Here is a 24,097-nt window from a genome sequence, read left to right as displayed (position 1 = left end):
TTGGCATCATGGGGGAAGAAAGATAAGGAACTATAGCTTTGATTTTGTCATGACGAAGGGATGTGGTATTAAAATCAGGAATTAGAAGATATCTATAAGTTACTTCTTCCAACAAAAACTTGTGCACTTATAGGTACTGTGGGAAAGTAATGAATTTAATTGTGGATTTTCTAGTTTGAGGTACGTTCAAGTAAAATTATCCAGCTGGTTGTGGGATATGCATATCTGAAGTTGATAGGAACAGACTAGGGATGCACATTTGGGAGTCAGTATATATGGTTGATAATGAAAGCCATAAGCGGGATTGAGATTTTATAGGATACACACATGCTCATACACAGTAGCCAATGACAGAGTAGTAGAAAACACCAATGTTTAGGTGCTAAGGATGCCACAAAGTAGAAAGAAGAAATAATCACAAATTTAGGAGAAGGCACAGAAAAGTATGACATTTCAGAAGGCTGGGGAATAGAATTTCAAGAAAAAAGACAAACAGATTAGTGGCAATGCAGCAAAGAGGTCTGGTAAATTAAATATTGATAATAGTGTTCATTAGATTTAGTCAGGAAATATTTTAACTTGAGAACAACAATTTTACTAGAATGATGAGGGTAGATAGGAAACTCCAGGGGACTGAGAAATAAATAAGAGATGAACTATAAACTACTATTTCAAGCACATTAAGTAGGAAAAACATGGGGTCAAGAGAGAACTTTTTCCCTTTAATGAGAGATTCAAACTCAATCAGGTGAGAGGATGGAACTTCTCTAGAAGAAGTTATAAGTACAAGGGAGGGAGCTAACTGAGAAGAAGGGAGTGAGAATGTGGCACCTGTGGTGAGGTACCTTGAAGAGGAGGAGGAATACCTTGTCCACTGATGCCTGAAGAATACAGCTAAAGATAGAGGTCGGGGTCGGGGTGGGGGGCACAGTTGAGGGAGATCATGTATTATGCCCTCACTATGCCAGATGTGGGAGACATGTGAAGAGGTCAAGATTTTAAAGGATTGGGAAAGCTTGGGAATAGCCACTGGGTATAATGGAAGTGGAAGCTGACCAAGAACAAATAAGAGGAATCACATGTAGGGTGGCAGTGGGAATCTAGCCAAGGTTGGAGACCATATAACTGTAGTGGCAAGGCATGGGTATATGGCTTTCTCTGGCAACTCTTAGAATCCTGGGTTATCAATAATGTTAATTCCTCTTGCTTTGGATAGGTTACCCAGGTGGATGATCATATAAGGGGTCAGACAAGTAAGCTATTAATATCAGAAGTAAAAATCTGTCCAATATACTTCAAAGCTCAAAGCCTTTCAGTGTTTGGCCATTAATATAGAATAAAAACCAGAATCCTAGGCTAGAATTTTAAGGTTTCCAATATAAAATTCTGACCTTATTTTTAGTACACCCTTACATGTATCACCACATTATAGCCAAATAGGGTTTCTTGCTATTTTTTGAAAATTTTTTTCTTTCTCAATTTGCATCTCATGTTGCTTCTGGTATTTACCTGGCTTATAAAAACCTACATCTCTGTTCCTTAAAACTCAGTTCATTTGTGGGCACCTAGGTGGCTCAGTTGGTTAAGTATCTGACTTCGGCTCGGGTCATGAACTCATAGTTTGTGGGTTCAAACCCTGGGTTGGGCTCTGTGCTGACAGCTCAGAGCATGGAGCCTGCTTCAGATTCTGTGTCTCCCTCTCTCTCTGCCCCTCCCCTGCTCACACTCTGTCTCTGTCTCTCTCTCTCTCAAAAATAAATAAACATTAAAAAAAACAACAACAACTCAGTTCATTTATTACCAGGTCTTTGATTCCAGCCCGAAGAAATATCTGTCCTCTCAACATCTATAATTGCTTGTTTATAACGCTTTTATGTTACTTTCTATTTTTTCAAAAACTTTCTAAAAATTACTAAATTTTAAATTCTTCAATGATAGGGACCTTATTTTTCTCAGTTTTGTATTATTTCACAATGCCAACACAATGCTTTTTCTGTACTAAGTATGCAGTGAATATTTGCTGAACAGACATTGTATTACATACTTACACTAAGTAGCAAAATAGAACCTTTAAAAGAAAAGGTTTTATCTTTTCTGTAGACTGATTTCAGAGGTTTATTTTTATGTTATTTCATGAACCTCTTCTAAAGTGAATGTTTTGTCCCATAGGTATGGGATGAATTGCCTTATTCAATTTGAAGATTTTGCCAATATAAATGCATTTCGTCTCCTGAAGAAATATCAAAACCAGTATTGCACATTCAATGATGATATTCAAGGTAAGCTGGATAGGGAAGGAAGTGAAGATACAGAATGCATAGGGCAAAAGGGTCCAGATATTCCCATGAGGTTAAAGAATGTGTGTAATAGGGGGCACCTGGGTGGCACCTCAGTCTGTTAAGCCTCCGAGTCTGGGTTTTGACTTAAGTCATGATCTTAGGGTTCATGAGTTCCAGCTCCACATAGAGCCCCTCGTTGGGCTTTGCACTGACAGCGCAGAGCCTGCTTGGGATTCTCAGTCTCCCCCTCTTTAAAACATAAGTAAACTTAAAAAAAATAATAAATTGGATGTTTAAAATGAAAGAATCGGCATAATGGGGAAAATTGAACAACCTGGAAAGGTAAGAGGTTGTAGACCATGAGTGAGGTATTCTAATGTAGTATTTGAAAGAAGCATTAGATCTGAGTGGTGATAAGTGCCAACGGGGAACTTAGCAGGAAGACAGCCAATGTGAAATAAGATGTTGAATGCTATTGGAAATGAGGTGGTCTAAGAAGAGTTTAAATGTAAGACGAGGATGCTAATAATGTTTGTCTATTCATAGAGTTTATATTGAGGACAAGTAATTATGTGTGAAAATACCCTCTGAACTGAGTTGTACTTTACAAATATAACTTTTAAAATTCACTATGCTTAAATTCTGTATTGTGACATAACTATATGAATATAATGTGTTTAAAAATAATGAGCCTCTGTACCTTTTGAGGCATACTAAAGCAATTGGTTGAGTCTTTCTTTCCCCCAAATCCTTTGTGATGTTAATCACATGGTTACTGTAGTATCATTTTCGTGATAAAGATGCTGCTATACGTTACTTCAACTTTATTTTCTTTCTTTTTTATTTAAATTTCTTTTTGAATATTTATTCATGAGAAGTGAATATTTGGAGAAATTCAAAAGGGAAGTAAAGAATCTAATTTTACAGCACTATAGCTCTATTATAGCTATAACTTGAAGATACATATATAGTGATAGCGTGCTTTTGGTGCTGCAGACAGATTTTGTAGACCAGTGACTGGGTCACTGACCAGTTAATTTTGTAGTGGTCTCTAAAATAGTCACATTAGGGGCGTCTGGCTGGCTCGGTTGGTAGAGCATTGACTCTCGATCTTAAGGTTGTGAGTTCAAGCCCCACATTGGGCGTAAAGATTACTTAAAATCTTAAAAAAAAAAAAATAGCCATATTCACTGCTGAAAAAACTATCCTTTCTTTAATATTCTTATCTTTGGATTTTGTGGGTCCCACAGAAATATCCATCTTTACAGACTGATATTACATACTTTTGAATCAATACACAGAATTAATAGGCATCAGAGTTCAGTTTAAGACAAACAGTGCTAAATCCAAATTATCAAACAAAATGAGCAGTTTGGAATTAGGGTCAGAGCTCCTATCGACTTAGTCAGAATTTAGAGGTCAAGGCCTAGGCTGTATCAGAATTAAAGTCAGGAGCACAAGAAATCTGAGGCAGATGCTTACTTAAGTCAAGGCCAAGAGTATTGCATGTGGAATTGCTCTGGAGTGTCCACAACAGAATATTCCCCACTCCACCCAGCGGGTCACCACTGTGGAGGCATTAAATAACTAATTTTTCACCCCAGCAAATCTGTCCTAAAATAAAATCTGCATGTTTACCTCTTTACACATAGGAATTTTAGAGTATGACTGCCTTAGCCAACAAAAAGACAGATTTGACAAAAATGGGCCCAATCTCTGACTAGAGAAAACTTTTGGCAAGTTATTGGGGTTCTGATTAGAAACAACGAAATCATTTTGTGCATTTCTCCATACCAAAATAGTGTCCTTAGTGACACATTATCCCCATATGTTTCTATTTTACCTTTTTAACCTTATGTTTTTACCATTTTGCCCACAATGTAATACTTTCCCCACTGTGGGCATAGAAATTGCTTTCCAGTGCCAAGGAAAATAATTATGTAGCCATTACAGCCTTACCATGTAAATAAATGTTTCACACTGGACCCTGGGGAGAACTTTTTTCGTTTCTTTTCTTTTCTTTTTTTTTTCCAACGTTTATTTATTTATTTTTGGGACAGAGAGAGACAGAGCATGAACGGGGGAGGGGCAGAGAGAGAGGGAGACACAGAATCGGAAACAGGCTCCAGGCTCCGAGCCATCAGCCCAGAGCCCGACGCGGGGCTCGAACTCACGGACCGCGAGATCGTGACCTGGCTGAAGTCGGACGCTCAACCGACTGCGCCACCCAGGCGCCCCTTTTCTTTTCTTTTTTTAACAGATGTGTTATTTAAAGATATTTTATGAAAAGTATTTGATTTTAAAAATCTTATAATTTATCTAAATAATCTAAAATAATTTTAAATGATAGAGATTTTGGTTTTAGATAGAGATTTGGACCTTATTGCATTGTAATTATAATTATTTTTAACTGGAAAAAATGTGCCAGTTAAATATGTTAAGAAATTGGAAATTTAATTCTATAATCTGAATTCAGCAAATTCAGATCAAAACAATAAGGTCTCATCCTCTGGTCATTTAAAATCAATGACATGGGGCGCCTGGGTGGCGCAGTCGGTTAAGCGTCCGACTTCAGCCAGGTCACGATCTCGCGGTCCGTGAGTTCGAGCCCCGCGTCAGGCTCTGGGCTAATGGCTCGGAGTCTGGAGCCTGTTTCCGATTCTGTGTCTCCCTCTCTCTCTGCCCCTCCCCCGTTCATGCTCTGTCTCTCTCTGTCCCAAAAATAAATAAAAAACGTTGAAAAAAAAATAAAATAAAATAAAATCAATGACAAAAAGAGGTTTTTCTTCTCATAATACCCTCTCTGGAATGGCTGTTCTCTAACATAACATTGTAAATATTTTACATAGAATATTCAGCCATAATAAACAAATTTGTTAGGATTTTTTAAAAAAATAAGGTAAATATAGCCTAATCTTATACTAAATGCTTTGATAATTGAAAAGATCAAAAATCAGACATGATAGAATGGACTTTTCACAAAAGAAGGAAGACTATTGGCCAGAAAACATGCTTCAGAGTTTAACACCACTAAGTTTTAAAAAGAATATTGAAAAGCAAATGAAAAACTGATTTTCTGTATCAAGCTGGCAAAGATTTTCTATAGTAATCCCAACTGTTAACGATGCTGTAAGAAGATGAGCACTCATATATCAATGGTGGAAATATAAACTGGTGCAACTCTTGGGAAGGCAGTATGTGTCAAAAACCTTAAAAATCTACGGCTCTTTGAGCCGACAATTCCATTTGTAGAAATTTATCCTGAGCAAGTAAAAGTATGTAAAGCAAATGTACAAGGATATTTATTTATTTTAAATATGTGTTTATTATTTTAATGGAGATATAATTGGCATGTAACACTATTAGTTTTAAGTGCAATATAATGATTTGGTATATGTATATATTGCAAAATGACTGCCACAGTAAGTTAACATCTATCACCATGTATAGTTACAGTTTCTTGTGACAAGAACTTTTAAAATTTACTCTTAGCAACTTCCAGATACACAATATAGTATGTCACCAGGCTGTACATGACATCTGCAGGACTTATTTATTTGTTTGTTTATTTACTTTTAAATGTTTATTCATTTTGAGAAGGAGAGAGAGAGAAAGAACACAAGCAGGGGAGGGGCAGAGAGAGAGGGGAACAGAATATCTGAAGCAGGCTCCATGCTGACAGCAGAGAGCCAGAAGCGGGGCTCGAATTCACTAACCTTGAGATCATGACATGAGGCAAAGTTGGATGCTTAACCGACTTGAAACACCCACATGCCCCAGGACTTAGTATTTTATAACTGGAAATTTGTACCTTTTGAAAACCTTCATGCCTTTTGCCCACTTCCCATCCCCAGCCTCTGGGAGCCACCAATCTGTTCTCTATGAATTTGGCTTTTTGGTTTTGGTTTTGTTTTAGATTCCACATATGAGTGAGTATTTGTCTTTCTCCATCTGACTTATTTCACTTAGCCTCATACCCTCAAGATCCATTTCTGTTGTCACAGATATTAGGATTTCCTTCTTTTCTTATGGCTGAATAATATTCCATTGTGTGTGTGTGTGTGTGTGTGTGTGTGTGTGTGTGTGTGTGTATCACATTTTTTTAATTCATTCATCCATCGATGGACATTTTAGACTTTTTCCATGTCTTGGCAATTGTAAATAATATTGCAATGAACGTGGGGTTGCAGATAATCTTTTCAAGATAGTGATTTCATTCCTTTTAGATAAATACCCAGAAGAGAAATTGCTGGATCATATGGTAGTTTTATCTTTAATTTTTTGAAGAATCTCTATACTTTTTTTCATAGTGGCCGCACCAATTTACTTTCCACCAGTGGTGCACCAGAGTTCTCTTGTCTCCACATCCTTGCCAACACTTGTTACTTCTTGTGTCTGGTAATAACCCTTCTAACAGGTGCAAAGTGATACCTCGTATGGTTTTGATTTGCATTTCTGTGATGATTAGTGATGTTGAGCACGTTTTCCTGTGCCTATTGGCCATTTGTGTATCTTCTTTGGTAGAATGTCTGTTTAGATAAGGATACTTATTGTTATTAATAGTATTGTTAACATTAGTTATGTATTATTAACATTATTGTTGCAATACTATTTTTTCAATTATTCTCTGATCATAAATGATCTTTTTTAAAAGCATGTGTATTCTTGTGAATCAAAGCAAATATTTTAAAAGAATGATATATATAATAAAAATTGAATTGAGCTTTTAGATTATTATAATAAAGAACAAAGACATTTAGAATATACTTGTCTCATATTAGAAAGTGTAGGCCTTAAGTATTAAAAGTAACTTTTCAAACTCATTGCCAGAATTAAAATTTCACATCACGGGATTGTTAACAAACATTGACCAACATATTAAAACGGTAAAGTTGAACAATAAATAAAAACCTTTCTAATTATTATTCTTTCCGAAAAAATCATGTACTGATGAAGTAACAATAGAAAGTTAACATTAATTTCAGAAGAAAAGGCACATCCAGACAAAATAGTCAAGGCGATTTGTAAAACGCAGCATTATATTTGTACTATTCTTAATCAACTGAATGCGGTAAATTATTTTGGTAAATCCTAAACTATGGCAGTAAGTTATAAAGTCAGGCCAGTAGGAAGGCTCCACCCCCCACCTTTAATGGAGTGTTTTGTTCCTGATGTAGCTGGCTCACAGAAATGTGCCCTAAATGTGCCCTCACTGAAGTGTCCCAAGCTTCTGGATTTCCATACCCAGGTTTCACTTTGTGAAGTCATGTGTCATCTCGGTGCCCTTAGGGACTTGACCAACTCTCCTGAGGTGGCACACACTTGATAATTGCAGCTCTTCATAGCACTGGCGCCACAAAAGGCTGAGCATAGTCACAGTCAGGACTGGGAGGTACGCCTCTGAGAGGTGATGCCCACTCTGCGCACTCTACTCCCAGAATGGAAGAGAAGCTGCTCACTTGGGCCCTGTGGCCGTGAGCCACTTGATGTACTGGCTGGTCTTCGGCAGGAAGAGACAAGAACCAGAGATACTAGATCAAACTTCATGATCACCACCAACAAAGTAGGGACCATCAGGACTGTGAGCTCCTACACCACAAAAGTGGGAAACAGGTGAAGACCTGCTAACTGATGCAAAGAAAATGGTAACCAGGAAGTCACAAGTAGGCTTAACTTAAGACACGATCTCCTCGGTGACCTTGTAGCCTTGGGAAGAGATGAGCAGTCTGGCCAGGAAGCAGCCCAGCTCCATGGAGACATCCAACAGCTCCGTGACAGCATTAAAAAGATGAAGGCAGGGGCACCTGGGTGGCTCTGTTGGTTAAGCATCCGACTTTGGCTCAGGTCATGGTCTCATGGTTTATGAGTTCAAGTCCCGTGTTGGGCTCTGTGCTGACAGCTCAGAACCTGGAGTGTGCTTCTGATTCTCTCTCTCTCTCTCTCTCTCTCTCTCTCTCTCTCTCTCTCTCTCTCTCCTCTCTCTCCCTCTCTCTCTCTGCCCCTCCCCCACTTGTGTTCTGTCTCTCTCGGTCTCTCAAAAATAAATAAATAAATGTAAAAAAAAAGATGAAAGCAGTGGGGCACCCCGGTGGCTCAGTCGGTTAGGCTTCCAACTTTGGCTCAGGTCATGATCTCACAGTTAATGGGTTTGATTTGAGCCCTGCATCGGGCTCTCTGCTGTCAGTGCAGAGCCAGGGAGCCTGCTTCTGATCCTCTGTCCCCTTGCCTATCTGCCTCTCCCCTGCTCTCATTCTCTCTCTCTCAAAAATACATAAAACATTTTTGAAAAAGAGGTGAAAGCACAGATTCTTATAAGATATTTTTTATTCCCTTTGCTTTCAATGTGCAGCTTTAGATAAGATAGACCTATGAGATAAGTCTTTATGATAAGGCATAGAAGAAAAGCAGCAGCCACAGAGAAGAGAATCTAGCCAACAAGCCAGTATTCACAGTAGTGAATTGGATAAGGGCCGCCCTGTGGGCCATGACTAAAGCCTGGCTGCGTGTCCTGCACTCTGAGCATCTCGAGCAGCACCGTGTATAGTCAGCATCACCTGCTTCTTTTTCACCACAGGTACTACCCATGAGGAGCCTGGACACTACGGGTGTGCTTGATAAGGACAAGCAAGTAGAAATAAAGTGCTCTGGGTGCGTCTGATCTGTAAAAGATGTCCCCATAGTAAGCCGAATGCAGTCACTGCTAGTGCCATATGACGTGGTCCTTGTAGGGCAATCTTTCCTACCTTTCTCAGCTTCACTGGGGAAAATTCTAAGCCAATAAGAAAAAGAGTAAAGAACCCCAAATTCTCATGTCTCCACTTGTACAATAAACTTAATCCCCTTTCGTCCTGGAGGTCCCAAAAGTACCCCAGCAGTCGTGAAAGGAAATATTGTATGTTGGCAGTCCCGTTGCTATGCACACCCGGCTCCAAGGAAAGACAATGCTCCTGTGCTAACAGCGTTCTTGGTCAGGTGGTGATCTGCACCCGGGATTGTTGTGTCTCTGGGCTTGGTCAAAATATACTGGTCATTCTGGGAGTCAGTCAGCATGCTAAGACCCAGATCAGGCTCCACTTCTCATTTTTTGTGAGGTGTTGCTTAGAGTTGCCTCTTCTCCCACCCTCAGAACTGCCTCAAAATTGACCCCTTTGATGCATTGTCATCAAAAGTGCGTTCTTCCTCTTTCTCACATCTTCAAGAATGTCATCAAGCATGGATAAACTCTTGTTTTGATGATGTGTATTTTTGAGGGCTTCAACTTGATGTTTTTCTGCTGCTAGAAGTTCCACAGGTTCCATCTCTTCCTTTACTGCAGCCTCTCCCAAGGGCTCTAGGTGCTGCCTGCTGCTCTCCTTCATGGTCACAACATCTTTGTAATTTCCCTGCAGGGCTCTCTCAGGTCCATGGACAGCCTGGAAGACTGTGCATTTTCACTTCATTCAGCTCTTTTTGGAACATTTCAAATGTATGCACCTGAAACATTTTCTCTTCATCCCACAGACCGGCATCTTTTCCCACTTCTCTGACTGTCCTTTTCAGTCAGTAAAGAACCCCAGTCTTTTAGTGAAGAAAGCCAGAGAGCTTTCTGCAACTATCGAGGATCCACTGCTTCCTCTGAGTTATAGCCACCCGTCCGCCTCAAGCTGTAACTTGATGGCATGTTCCAACACCTCTCCATGTTCCACAGCATCCATTATCAAAGGAAGTACTAGAAGCAACATCCAGAAGTAATTTGCTCTAATACCTTCACGATCCAATTTTACAGGACAAGGCAAGGCTGTCCAAAGCTTTCTGCTGAGCTGAGCTCATATTTAGATACACATTTTCAGCTGATACCAAACGCAGCACCTGGTGCTGCATGCAGGTGGTCCTGGAGCAAGCAGTGTGAGTGTGGCAGGAACAGGCCTGACGAATCCAGCATCAGTTATCTAGCTACTTTGGAACCTGGCCCAGCCGCAGTGCATGCTAGGCCTGACTCGTTGGCACTGAGAGCCAGACAGGGAGAAGCCTTCCTGTTTCCCCTTTCAGGTGGCATGTGGTGGGGCTGCCCCCCAGGGTGGGGGACGGGGGCAGGGTTGGGCTTGAGGAGGGCCCTAGCCACCCATTGCCCTCTCCGGAATGCAGTCTCTATTGTAATGTTATTTTTAAACACAAAAAATCAGAAGTCCTCTAAATATCTAAAAGTAGAGGTTTGGTTAAATAAATTTGACATATCCATATTATGGAATATTATAAGTATACAGAATATTTTAAAATATGTTATTGACATCATAAGGTAGTCACAGGATATTGTTAAGTGGCAGAAAGTATGCTAAAATCGTATGCATGGCATGAGATATTTTTTACAAATTAAAATTTTCTTTACTTTGCACATATCAGATATAGAAAACAGCTGTAAGAATATTCATCAGAATGTTGAAAAGGATTCTACCTAGGCAGTAGGATTATAGGTGATTTCTTTAGTCTTTGTATATCTGGATTTTAACTGTTTAATGGATTTGCTACAATGGGCATCTTTTTATGAATACATTTTTCAAGTGTCAAAAGATACCACGCTAAACTGTTGAGCCATAACACAAGAATACCTAACATATAATCTTTCATTAGCAAGATTACTTAATACCAAAAGCCTATTGTGTCTGTTAGTGTTCTTTTCAAAGTCGTATTGTTATTAGTTTATGTAGTAATTTGGTATGTGCTCTCATTTCCTTATAAGAGGCATTCTTCACGTCACCACTTAATTGATACCAGTTATGTGAAGGATAAGAAGTTATACAGAGAAAAAAAGAAAACAGTATTCTGACTACACTTATTCCTTCCTCTTATTTGTAGATTTTAATACTCAGTTGGCTTAACATTCATATTCCAGAGCACTTTATTTTATATGGAGACACCACAGTTGCATTCCCCTACGTTTCTGCTAAGATGTCTTTATACTAGAAGACAAAAAAACTACTTAGACTATTTTGTTATATTAGAATTTGTTTTATCAAACATTTAACAGAAAAAGCAGCCCATGAATTAGAATGCACGATTCTTTTGTCAAATATTCTTACTGCAAAAGAATTTAATCTAGCAGATTTTTTCAAACATTACTCTGCTTTAGTAACAGCGAAACCATTCCAGTTTGGAAAAACTCATTAGAATTAGTGGTTAGCTTCTTTTCCTGTGTCTTCAGCCACTCTCTCTCTACTGCCTTCCCATGAGCCTTCCCATGTTTAAATTGCTTTAATTCTTTTTTTTTTAAGTTTATTTATTTTGAGAGAGAGTGAGAGTGAGAATGAGTGGGGAAGGGGCCTAGAGAGAGGGAGAGACAGGATCCCAAGCAGGCTGCACACTGTCAGCATGGGGCTCAATCCCACCAACCACGAGATCATGACCTGAGCCGAAATCAAGAGCTGGACGCTTAACCGACTAAGCCGCCCAGGCGCCCCTGCTTTAATTTTTAAAATAATTGCCTTCATCCTCATTTTCCCCAGCAACAGCCCTTGTCATTCTTTCCTTAAAAATATAAAAATAAACTATTTTACTTGGCTCTGTTTCCCTCCCACCCCCATCTTCATCTCACTCTTTCTTGTCTTATCTAAGCTTTTCCAAGGACTGCTCTACACCTGCTGTCTCTGTTCTTTTTCTTTTATTTACTCCTCCGCACACTGCCCTCCAACTTTGGCTCTAGCCCGTGTAAATAAAGTAGCTCTCTGAAAGGTCACCATGATGTAATTACCAGATCTAGTGTGGTTATTTGTCATTTCCCTTCTTGATTGACCTTTCTTATGTTTGTCACTACTTCCTCCCTTTGTTTCCATGACAGCCATCCACTTTTTTGCTTCTCCTACCTCTTTGACCACTTTTTTTACTTAGTCATCTTCCTTATAGCACATTCTCCTGCCCTTACTCCTTACATGTTTATATTCATTAGGGTTCTCTCCTTTTGAAGAGAACTTACTCACAGAATAGTGTTATCAATCCACATGACCCAAATACAACTACACATTTTTGAATTCCAGATCTTTTATCTCTGCCCTAGATTTCTGGACTGAGTTCCAGACCTGTATATCTAACTACCTTCTTGACATTGTTCCCTGAGCAGCACACAGAGAGGACAACCTTATAAGCTCAAAACTGAACTCCTGTTTTCCTTGCACATTTTCCCCTGGTCCTCCAAACAAGAAAATGTATGATTATTCCTGACTTTTTCCTCACCCATCCTATGTATTTAATCATTAAGTCCTGTTGATTTTTCTGTCTTAAATATTTCCTCCCTCTCAACTTGCTTCTCTCTTGGATTGTTGCAATATCCTCTCTCCTCAATAATTGCAGTGACCTTTTAACTCATCTACATCCCACCAGGCCTCCAACTCGCAAATGTATTCCCCCCCCCCACTCTCTGAATTTAGAATCTTTTAGCAGCCTTCTGTTACCTATAATAAATTATAATTGCCTTGCTTTATATACTTCCTTTATATAGTTACTTTTAGTGTGTAGTAGAAGGCCCTGCATGATCTAAACACTTCTCTAGCCTCATGTCACTTTGCATTCTAATAAGTTGTGTTTGCTTCAGCAACACTATAAAACCTACAATTTCACATGTGTTCTCTCCCCTTTTATATTTTAGGAGGCTTGGTATACAAATGGAGCTTGTATTCAGGGTTTTTACTATAAGGTATTTGGTTGAGCCATTTCCTTAAGGAAATCTCCCTTGTCAGTTTCTGGCCTTTTTCTCTTACATTGCTCAGATTCTACAGAAAAGGTTTTTCAGTCTCTCTCCTGACATTAGCTTTCTGCTAGGATGAGCTTTCTGCCAGTATTCTTTGAGCCAAGTAGGAGTGGGGGGGGGGGGGGGTCTGCATATTGAGTATGTAAATTTGCATTTAATCTTCTTGTTTTCAAGTATGGCACCCCTTGCCACCAATTTCCCCTGATGTTTTACAGTTATGCCTGGTGTCTTAATAATCAGGTTACCCTTTCTATAACATAAGCCTCCAGAGTGTGGAGGGTCAGCCATCTAATAAAAGGTGAGGAAAATGGATCTAGATTATAACTACTTCTTAACAGATTTTTGAACAACCTCCTGTTTTCAGCCTCTTCTTCATCCCCACTTTCAGAGGTTCTTGGTCCCTCTTATAACCAGGCCTTTCAAGAGTTCTGCTTTATCAGTCTAATCACTTGTTAGCATTCCCCATGGCTGGCCAACAGTTCAGCTTTCCCACATCTACTAAGTCTGTCGCCATTTGCCCATCTGCCTTCTAGCTGGTAAGATTTTGCTGCTATCCTCTTCTGGTTCCTTGACCTTTTTTTTTTTTTTTTTTTTTTTTTTTAATCTTCTCTCTGTTGTTTTAGTAGAGTTCATTGGGGGAGATGGAAAACTAAATTATGTGTTCAGTCCCTCGATTTGACCAGTCTTCTCTGCCTCCATGTCTTTGCACATGCTTGTCCTATGGGAGGTCCTGGAGCTCTCATCTCAATCTTTTGATACTGTGCTCAGGTAGCATGTCCTCTAAATACTGTGGCCCCTGCTTCAACACATTCACTCCCACCCTGCTTGCTTCTAGTTCTGTCTGATCTCTTTATTTAGTAGCACGTGAGGATTATAATTATTTGATTACGTATTAGTCACCTTTGCTGGTTATATATAGTAATCCTAATCAGATTTAACGAATTACTGCATTAGTAGAGGTCATTCTTTGGTCAATGTTAAATATTAACTGCTCTTTAAAAGTCAGAAACTTCAGCCTGTCTTTGTGTGCTTTACTAAAAATTCAGTTTTCAGTCTCAAAAAAAAAGTTATTTTGGAATAATTTATTGTGAAAACCTACATTTTTGTGAAGTATCAGCTTGCCACACTAATTCCCTTGACTGTAGTGAAATTTAAATCAAAGTAGTACCAGAAAGTAGGACCAGGAAATGTATAAGAATAATGCTCAAATTAATTTTTTGTAGTAAAAATATCTTTTTGATTCTTAATTCCATGAAGAGAAGTTTGGATGTTTTATTATGTCCTCATGAAATGTTATAGAATACACATTTAAATAGAAGCCTCTGACATCCACTGTAGACAGAGATTTAGTTTATCTTATTTGAGTTAATACGAATTTAAAATGTCCTGACTTTTTCTTTCTCCCTTCCCCGCATTCCTAATGTCTTGACTTTTAATACAGGATGATCCAGCACAACCATATAAAAATGTCATCATATTATAATTTAGATCTTTTGAGATATTTTATTCTCTCTGTTCTTAAATGCCCAGTTCTGTTTAAAATCAAAACAGGGGAAAATTTTTTTAAAAAATCAAATCAAATAAAAACTGGGACGCCTGGGTGCCTCAGTCAGTTAAGCATCTGGCCCTTGGTTTCAGCTCCAGTCATGATCTCATGGTTCATGAGTTTGAGCTCTGCACTGATAGTGTAGAGCCTGCTTGGGATTCTCTCTCTTCCTCTCTCTCTCTGCCCCTACCCCGCACATGCTGTCTGTCTGTCTGTCTGTCTCTCTCTCTCTCTCTCTCTCTCCCCCCCTCTTCCTCTCTCTCTCTCTCTCTCTCTCTCTCTCTCTCTCTCTCTCTCAGAATAAACAAATAAACTTAAAAAAAATAAAAAAATAATACAGATACAGTGATTGCTGATGATACTTCAACTTTGATTCATCAACTGGTTAAATCTTGTTGGTTCTGGTGGAATGTATAGAGACCCTTAACATTGCAGAATCTCAGAGATGGAAGGGAGCTTAGAATCCCTGAAATCCAAACTTCTGGCTAGCTTCAAAAAGCCTGAGATAGAGATAGAGATAGAGATAGTTTGAACTACTATTTGTGAATAACTTCGTATCTTCTGGATACCAGTGTCTCTCTCAAATTTTTTTTTCATCTATTTAACAGCTCTTGTGAGTCTGTCTGTCTTGATGTAGGAGACAAAGAGACAAACACATAATTGTTATGGTGTCTTTTCTGCATAGATAAGCCATTGTTTTACACATGCTTTCATTTATTACTATTATTTTTTATTTGATTATAGTTGACACACAATGTTATGTGAATTTCAGGTATATAACATAGTGTTTCAATAACTATATGTTATGCTGTGCTCACCACAAGTGTAGCTACCATCTGTCACCATATAACACTATGACACTAATACCACTGATTATATTCCTATGCTGTGCCTTTTATTCCTGTGACTGATTCATTCCATAACTGGAAGCCTGTATCTCCCACTCCCCTTCACCCATTTTGCTCATCCTCCTTTTCTGGTATCCATTAGTTTGTTCATTCTCTGTATTTATAGATCTGATCCTGATTTTTGTTTGTTCATTTGTTTTTTAGATTCCACATGTATTTGTCTTTCTCTGTATGACTTTCTTAGCATTATATCCTCTAGGTTCATCCATGTTGTCGCAAATGACAAGATCTCATTTGACTGTGTAATATTCCATTGTGTGTGTTTGTGTATGTACGTACCTGTATGTACCACATCTTCTTTACCCATTCATCTATCAGTGGACATTTGGGTTGATTCCATATCTTGGTTATTGTCAATAATGCTGCAGTAAATATAGGGGTGCATATATCTTTTTGAATTAGTATTTTCATTTATTTGCAAATGATATATCTGATACAGAGTTAATATCCAAAGTATTTAAAGAACTTATAAACTCAACACCAAAAAACAAATAATCTGATTAAAAAGTGGGCAGAGGTCCTTAACAGACATTTTTTTTTCCAAAGAGGAGATTAAATTGGCCAACAGACACATGTAAAGTTGTTCAACATCACTCATCATCAGGGAAATGCAAATCAAAACCACAACGAGGTATCACTTTATACCTATCAGAATGACTAAAATCAAAAACACAAATATTAGGTGTTGGCAAGTATGTGAAGAAAAAGGAACCCTTGTGCACTGTTGGTGGAAATGCAAATTGGTGTAACCATTGTGGAAAACAGTATGGAGGGTCGCCCAAACTAAAAATATAAATACTATATAATCCACTAATTCCACTTCTCAGTATTTCCCCAAAGAAAATACAGACTTTCATTTTAGATAATGTATAGAAGTGTAGCCTTTGCGTAATGTATGACTTACCACAGTTCATACTTTATTATAATGGTGGCTCAAAATGGCTAGCATTTTATTTTCATGATTCACATTGTGTTTCTAAATAAAAAAACATGCAGGAGACACACAGGTCTTCAATAATTATCGTGGTCTTATTTATGACTACCAAAATTCTGTAAGAAAGAAACAACCAACCAAAAGATTGAAAATAACAAACATACTAAAGGTAAAAACTTAATCTATCTTTGGCACATGGCATATATAACACTTCATCATTGTGTCATGCATCAAACCTATTACAGTCAATTTTTTTCAACTAAATATGGGTGTTTAAAAATTAACTAAGCTTTACTACCCAGGTGAGTGATCTAGTAACCATTATAGTGTTATTTAGAGGAGTATGTATATACAGCTGGAAAGTACTGCATGAGGGTACAAAGTTTTATTTTAGACATGAGCCAATAAAGAAGTTGAGCTATGTAATTATGTTTAAAAGCACAAAAACTGCTCTGTGATCTGTGAAAGCCTGTATGTCAAAGTAGTAAAATTAAAACTGTGAAGTTTCTATGACCGTAAAGCATGATGAGGAAAACTCAGTCTTCATTCTAAATAAATTTTACATTAATATTGTTCAGCACCTTTGGGGTTATTATAGGTAGGAAGCCAATTAAAGGATGCAATAACATCAGATTTTCATTGCTATTAACTATCAGTTTTTCAAATTGAAGATTAAAAGATTAAATTCCAGATGTATGTAAAATATCATTACCATCAATACCCTAATCAGGAAGCATTTACTGTGCACCCGCTTTGTGTAGAGGGGATTAGTAATAGGTTTCAGAGCCCCTAGAGTAATTAGGGGGAAGAATCGAATAGCACTTAGTACTCTTTTATCTCATGCAGTACAACTATTTTACAGATGAGGAAACTGATATACAAAATAATTTCTCTAAATTCATTCAGCCTGGGTGGTTCAGTTGGTTAAGTGTCTGACTTCAGCTCACGTCACGATCACATGGTTCATGAGTCTGAGCTGCATCGGCATCTCTGCTGTCAGTGCAGAGCCTGCTTTGGATCCTCTGTCCCCTCTCTCTCTGCCCCTCCCCATCTTGGCGTGCTCTCTCAAAAATAAATAAACCTTTAAATTCATCCAGCTAGTAAACAGGTTGAGCTGGAATCCACATAAGAATCCAAATGCCATGCTCTTAGTCATTACATCACTGCATTAAGTCACAATATTTTCAAGAATAGTAGCGAGTTTCTGTCTTAAAATATTGATGACAGTAGCCTGAGAATTTTGCCTCATATATAAGTGTGGGGTCAGACAACTGCACGTTCCCTTTCTGTACCAGTTACCACATTGTATGATGATTTCAAGATGTGAATAAAGATTTGAGGCTTAGAATTTGGCAGGGTCTGTTTGAGGATCACTCAAGGGTACTTATTACTTGTTTCAGGAACAGCATCTGTCGCAGTGGCAGGGATCCTTGCGGCTCTTCGAATAACCAAGAACAAACTGTCTGATCAAACAATACTCTTCCAAGGAGCTGGAGAGGTACCTGCCTTATACAGTCTTATGTTCTCTGAAACTAATGAGTGGAATTTATCTTAATTATTCATTAATTTGAAGTTCAGGGTATTCTTTTAAGTTTTTAGTAGATTGCATCTGTAGGTTTTATTGAAAGATTTCCAAAAGTAAGTATTGAGGCATTTTAATTTTTCATAAGGAGGCATAGCGATAGTTTTCAGTCTTAAATTTGTAAGATAATCAAATGGTGCCATGGGTTTCTGTTTTACATATTTAAGGTGCCATGTGGGAACAGAGAAGTTTCCAGTGTGTGATTATGTATAAAAGCCTTTAAGGATTTAAGCTGTTGTATCTGATGAATTTAGTATCCTCCAGTTTCACATATGAGAGTTTCCTTGTCTCACAAGTCAATGCACACATAGATCACTTATATGCAAGTTTTTAAGAAAAAAAATTGAAATGGAGATTCGTCATGCATTATAACTGTTTACGTGCAAAAGCACCAAAACATTTACAATTGCTGGAAGGAGATGGCAGCAAGACAAAAGTGGACTGTTTTCTGTCCTCCTTTGCTATGAGTTAATCATTTGAAGAAAGAAAACTAGACTCCAGTGATAATAATTCACCCCCAACAATAGGAATTAAAATGTCAATTGAGTTTGAACTTCTTGTGAGAAAACTGCCCAAATTATTTGGAATTATAGAATGTAATGAATGGAGAAATACTTTGTGGCTGTATATATCTTAAGAAGCTTTACAATTTCAAATTGAATAGGATTATGAATAAGTGTAATACACTGGTCAAAATTGTATATATTGTGTTTGTTTTGATTTTACTTGTTCTTAAAATATGCAAAGCTAGAACTTAAATGCCAAGATGTAAACCTTTTAAAGTATTCTGATGTAAATCACAAATTCGTTTTCACATCAAAATAAAATCAAGGCTAAATTATAGCTTATTAAAATTTGAGTTTTTATTTGTGTCGATGTTACATGCTGTATTTAATTTTAGTAAATTTCTTCTTTGAATTCAAATTGTTTGAATTTCCCAAGCGTTTTGATGAATGGCACAGGCCAGTTCTTGATACTCAGCAGGGCAGAGGTATTCATGGTTGGATGACTCAAAACTGCCACTTGTTTGTCCCTGAAAAGGTTTCGGACATTCACCGATTATCACAAAATTTATCAAATACCAAAGAAGTAGATTCCTTTAATCTTGCAAGAGATTTCACAGTACTTTCTTTGTCCAAATTAATGGAGTAAATAAGTGCTTGGGGACAGAGATTTTATATGTTTTATTCTATTGCCTAATTGGTCAAGTTCCCATCCAAATGACCAGGCTTCATTCTTCAAATTCAATTAGAGGATCTGGAGCCCAACAATAAACAATACAGTCCAATGAGCAAGGCTGACCAGTTCATTATTTTAGGGTCAATATTTGCTTGTTGAAGCAAATCTTAATTGCATTAACAGGATTAAAGATGATGACAAGGATATCACTGGTTTATCTGTGGCTAAAAAGCAAGCCACATAATAGTGGTTCTGTTGTGATAAGAAGAGTAAACAGTTGTCCTTTAGCTTAACCTGAATGTGACAAAAATACTTTGCTCCCAGTACAAATGAATGAATATAACTCTTTAGGTCAATGGAGCCGTTTTGTTCTTTCTTGTTAATAAAGATCTAATGGAGTGAAACATTACGTGGAACAACTTTTTAAAGTTTGTGTTCATTACCTCCTTCTCAGGCTGCCTTAGGGATTGCACACCTGATTGTTATGGCCATGGAAAAAGAAGGTTTACCAAAAGAGAAAGCCATGAAAAAGATCTGGTTGGTTGACTCAAAAGGATTAATAGTTAAGGTAAGAATCTGTCAGTTTTAACTAGAATAAAAATTAATGTGCCGTTCTGGCTGCCCATCTCAAAGACTACAACTGCTTCCACCCACCCTACCCCAACACCATGTGAAAAGAGTAGCCATTACACATGAATGACCGTGTCGTACAATAATACTGATTACTCTTCTGAAAAAGAAGCTTGTGGCTCAGCTGTAGAATCTGCCTGTAGTGTACGTAGGCCCTTTACAACTCTGTGGATTGTCAGGCCACTTGAATTAGTTTGCACATGAGGCAGTTTGATAGTGACACAACTGAAACACCTAGCTATAGGTCCTTTTACTAAGGGCTATCTGTCAAAATGCACACTAGCTGGAATAAAAAAAGAACAAACAATGAAATAGCCCCTCTTTTGCCGCTTTCTCTCAACCAAAGTCTTGAGGGCTTCAATGAGAATTCCTGAAGGGGCGTTAATAAATGGGCTGTTACAGTGTTAACTGACAAAGTCATTTCCCCAGCTGTAATAGAGATAACAGGACCTACTTCATAGGTTATTATGAGAACCAAATAAGACTAAGAATGTGACCATGTTGCTACATAGTTATAAGGCATTAATATTACTTCTACCTTCTGTGCACATTAATCACTCTTCCTTAAACTGCCAGAAAAAATACTTGTAAATCCCCTTTCTACATGGAAATGAATTTTTAAAATAACCAGTGATAAGCATAGGCTTCAGGAATTTAATATAGAAACAAATGTGAATGTGAACAAACTTTCTGGAAAACTATCTTATGTGTATCCAAAGCCTTTACAAGTTTATGCTTCTGATCCAATAGAATTGTAAGAATACGTCCTATAGAAATAGAGATGTACACAATGTTTTTTGTTTTTTTTTCTTTTTAAATTTTTATTGAAATTCATTTAGCTAACATACAGTATATTTTTAGTTTCAAGTGTACACTTTAGTGATTCAGCACTTTCATACAACACCTGATGTTCATCACAAGTGCCCTCCTTAATCCCCATCATCTATTTAACCCATTCCCCCAGCCACTTCCCCTCTGTTTGATCTCTCTAGTGAAGACAGTTTCTTGGTTTGCCTGCCTCTCTCTCTCTCTCTCTCTCTCTCTCTCTCTTTTTCTCCCTATGATTTTTGTTTTGTTTTGTTTCTTAAATTCCAGATATGAGTGAAATCATGGTATTTGTCTTTCTTTGACTAACTTATATCACTTAGTATAATAGTCTCTGGCTCCAGCCACATCATTGCAAATGGCAAGATTTCTTTCTTTTCTATGGCTGAGTAATATTCCATTGTGTGCACATGTACATCTATCTATCTATCTATCTGTACATACATATACGTACACACCACATCTTTTTGCTTTCCTTAAATGTTTTAAAAATTTAAAACCACACATCTTCTTTATCCATTCATCAGTCAGTGGACACTTGGGCTGTTTCCATAATTTGGCTATTGTAGATATGCTGCCATAAAAATTGGGATGCATGTATCTCTTCAAATTAGTATTTTTGTATTCTTTGGGTAAATACCTAGTAGTGCAATTGCTGGATTACAGGGTAGTTCTATTTTTGACTTTTTGAGGAACCTCCATATTGTTTTCCACAGTGGCTACACGAGTTTGCATTCCCACCAACAGTGCAAGAGGGTTCCCTTTTAGCCACATCCTCACCAACACCTGTTGTTTCTTGTGGTATTGATTTAGCCATTCTAGCAGGTGTGAGATGATATCTAATGGTAGTTTTTTTTTTTTTTTAATTTAAATCCAAGTTAGTTAACATATAGTGTAGTAAGGATTTCAGGAATAGAATTTAGTGATTCATCACTTATATAGAACACCCAGTGCTCATCTCAACAAGTGTCCTCCTTAATGCTCATCACCCATTTAGCTCATCCCCACACCCATCACCCCTCTAGCAACCCTCAGTGGGTTCTCTGTATTTAAGAGTCTCTTATGATTTGTTTCCCTTTCTGTTTATATCTTATTTTTTGCTTACCTTCCCCTATGTTCATCTGTTTAGTTTCTTTTAGAACTTTTTTTTTTTCAAATGTTAATCCATTTATTTTTGAGAGAGAGAGAGCACACAAGCAGGGGAGGGGCAGAGAGGGAGAGGTAGACACAGAATCTGAAGCAGGCTCCAGGCTCTGACCTGTCAGTGCAGAGCCAGACACAGGGCTCGAATCCAAGAATGGCAAGATCATGACCTGAGCCGAAGTTGGATTACCAACCGACTGAGCCACCCAGACGGCCATCTGTTTTGTTTCTTAATTCCACACATGAGTGACATATCTCATAGTAGTTTTGACTTGTATTTCCTTGATGATGTGTGATATTGAACATCTTTTCACATGTCTGTTGGCCCATCTGTATGTCTTCTTTGCAAAAATGTCTAGTCATGTCTTCTGCCCATTTTTTTAATTGCAGTGTTGTTTTTTGGGTGTTGAGTTTTAAAAGTTCTTGGTATATTTTGGATAATAACACTTAATCAGATATGTCATTTGTAAATATCTTCTCCCATTTTGTAGATTGCCTTGTAGTTTTGTTGATTGTTTCCTTTGCTGTTCAGAAGCTTTTTTATTTTGATGAAGTCCCAATAGTTTATTTTTGCTTTGGTTTCCCTTGCCTTAGGGACATATCTAGTAAGAGGTTGCTAGGGCCAATGTCAAAGAGGTTACTACCTATGTTCTTCTCTAGGATTTTGATGGTTTCCTGTCTCACATTTAGGTCTTTCATCCTTTTTGAATTTATTTTTGTGTGTGATGTAATGAACTGGTCCAGGGTCATTCTTGTGCATGTTGCTGTCCAGTTTTCCCAACACCATTTATTGAAGAGGCTGTGTTTTTTTCCACTGGATATTCTTTCCTGCTTTGTCAAAGATTTATTGAGTTTATAGTTGTGGGTTCATTTCTGGGTTTTCTGTTCTGTTCCATTGATCTATGTGTCCATTTTTGTGCCAGACACATGTTTTATGTTTAAGAATGTTATCACAGCATTAATTGTAATAATGATATGTTTTATCATATATATTCATTATAATAGTAATATGCTGTATTTACCTAAATAGAGGATAACTGTGAAATAATTATGGAATAGCCACATGAATAGAATATACAGGCTTAAAGTTTTTTTGAAAGAACTATAAGTAACATTAAAGGACTAGTAATGTAATGTTAGATGAAAAAAGGAAAACACCATGTTATATGTCACTATTTTGTTTAAAAAACTGAGTTGCATATAGAACTATAGAAGTAAATGTATCAAATACATATTAGTTTAAATCTTATTATTTTTAATGCCTTTCTGTATATTACAAATTCTCTATAGCAATTATGTTAAAGCCAGAAAAAAAATTAATATAGATAATATTTTCCTTAAAGAGTGTATGAATAAGTTTTTGTGACAAATGAAAAAGAAGTAAAACAAGACAGGACATACTTTATAACATCTGAAAATCAAATAATCATTTTATTAACTTGCCATGTGATTTTTTTATCATATATAAGAAAAACATGAAGTTTAAAATTTCTTGTCTTAGAAACTGCTTTTGCTTTGAAGAATCAGCATAAATAGAAAAAGTTTTGCATTCTGGCCACACAACGTATATTGTGGTCAGGAAATGAGATTTACTGAATGAAATTGCCTCTGGGTCAGGTATTGTACTAGACTCTGGGACTCAGTAAGGCCCTTGATCTTAGAAGGCTTACAGCCTAGTGGGAAAAACTCAAACAAGCCACTATGACTCTACAAGCCTAGTGGGAAAAACTCAAACAAGCCTAGTGGGAAAAACTCAAACAAGTCATTATAACTGTATATGAAAATGTTATAGAAATATGTCCTTGGTGCTAGGGGTGTTGAGGAGATGATGCTTCCATCTGCACTAGAGAAAATAGTGGGAATGTCAAGAAGGGCTCTTAGAAAAGGTGTTTCTTCAGCTCATTTTGAAAGGGAGAGTTGGGAGTTTATCTTGAGTCTCCATGGACATCTTAAACGTCTTCTGTCTGAAACTGAGGCAAGGGAAGCAGAATGGAAAGTTCACTAGGAGATCTTGGCTGAATTTGAGGATCATGTCTTTCATCTCTCTGTATCTTCAAAGTCCTACATAGTGTCTAGCGCATAATTGACAATAAATGTTTTGTGAAAAAGTGAATTGATTAATGAATGGCCTTCCAGGCAGAAGACCAACGTTTGCAAAAAAAAAAGATATTTCACTTGGAGAGGCATTTAGAGACTAGGTTTCAAAGGAAACAGATGAACAGTGAGGAAGGCTCTTGAAGCAACTTACTGCTTCAAGCAATTGAAGAAACTTAATGCAGAGGAGTCTTGTGTCTTGTGACTTCTCAGCATTGTTGAAGATGGACTGAAATGAGGTGAAACTGAAAAAAGGAAAC

The 24,097-nt window shown here is 37.5% G+C and overlaps 1 protein-coding gene and 1 pseudogene across 1 annotated transcript in view; one reads left to right on the top strand and one right to left on the bottom strand.

Annotated features, from left to right (window-relative positions):
- ME1 (malic enzyme 1) overlaps positions 1–24,097 on the top strand; it is a 190,146-nt gene that overhangs the window by 136,667 nt on the left and 29,382 nt on the right. Inside the window, exons 7-9 of the mRNA XM_058734598.1 lie at positions 2,170–2,279; positions 17,785–17,882; positions 19,600–19,713. Of these exons, the coding sequence (XP_058590581.1) occupies positions 2,170–2,279; positions 17,785–17,882; positions 19,600–19,713 (322 nt within the window). The remainder of the gene's footprint in view (positions 1–2,169; positions 2,280–17,784; positions 17,883–19,599; positions 19,714–24,097) is intronic.
- LOC131514839 (transmembrane and coiled-coil domain-containing protein 3-like) lies at positions 7,551–15,757 on the bottom strand (annotated as a pseudogene).

This window comes from Neofelis nebulosa, chromosome 6 (genome assembly GCF_028018385.1).
Source record: "Neofelis nebulosa isolate mNeoNeb1 chromosome 6, mNeoNeb1.pri, whole genome shotgun sequence".
Lineage (NCBI taxonomy): Eukaryota > Metazoa > Chordata > Mammalia > Carnivora > Felidae > Neofelis > Neofelis nebulosa.
This window is presented reverse-complemented; position numbering and strand designations above follow the sequence as displayed.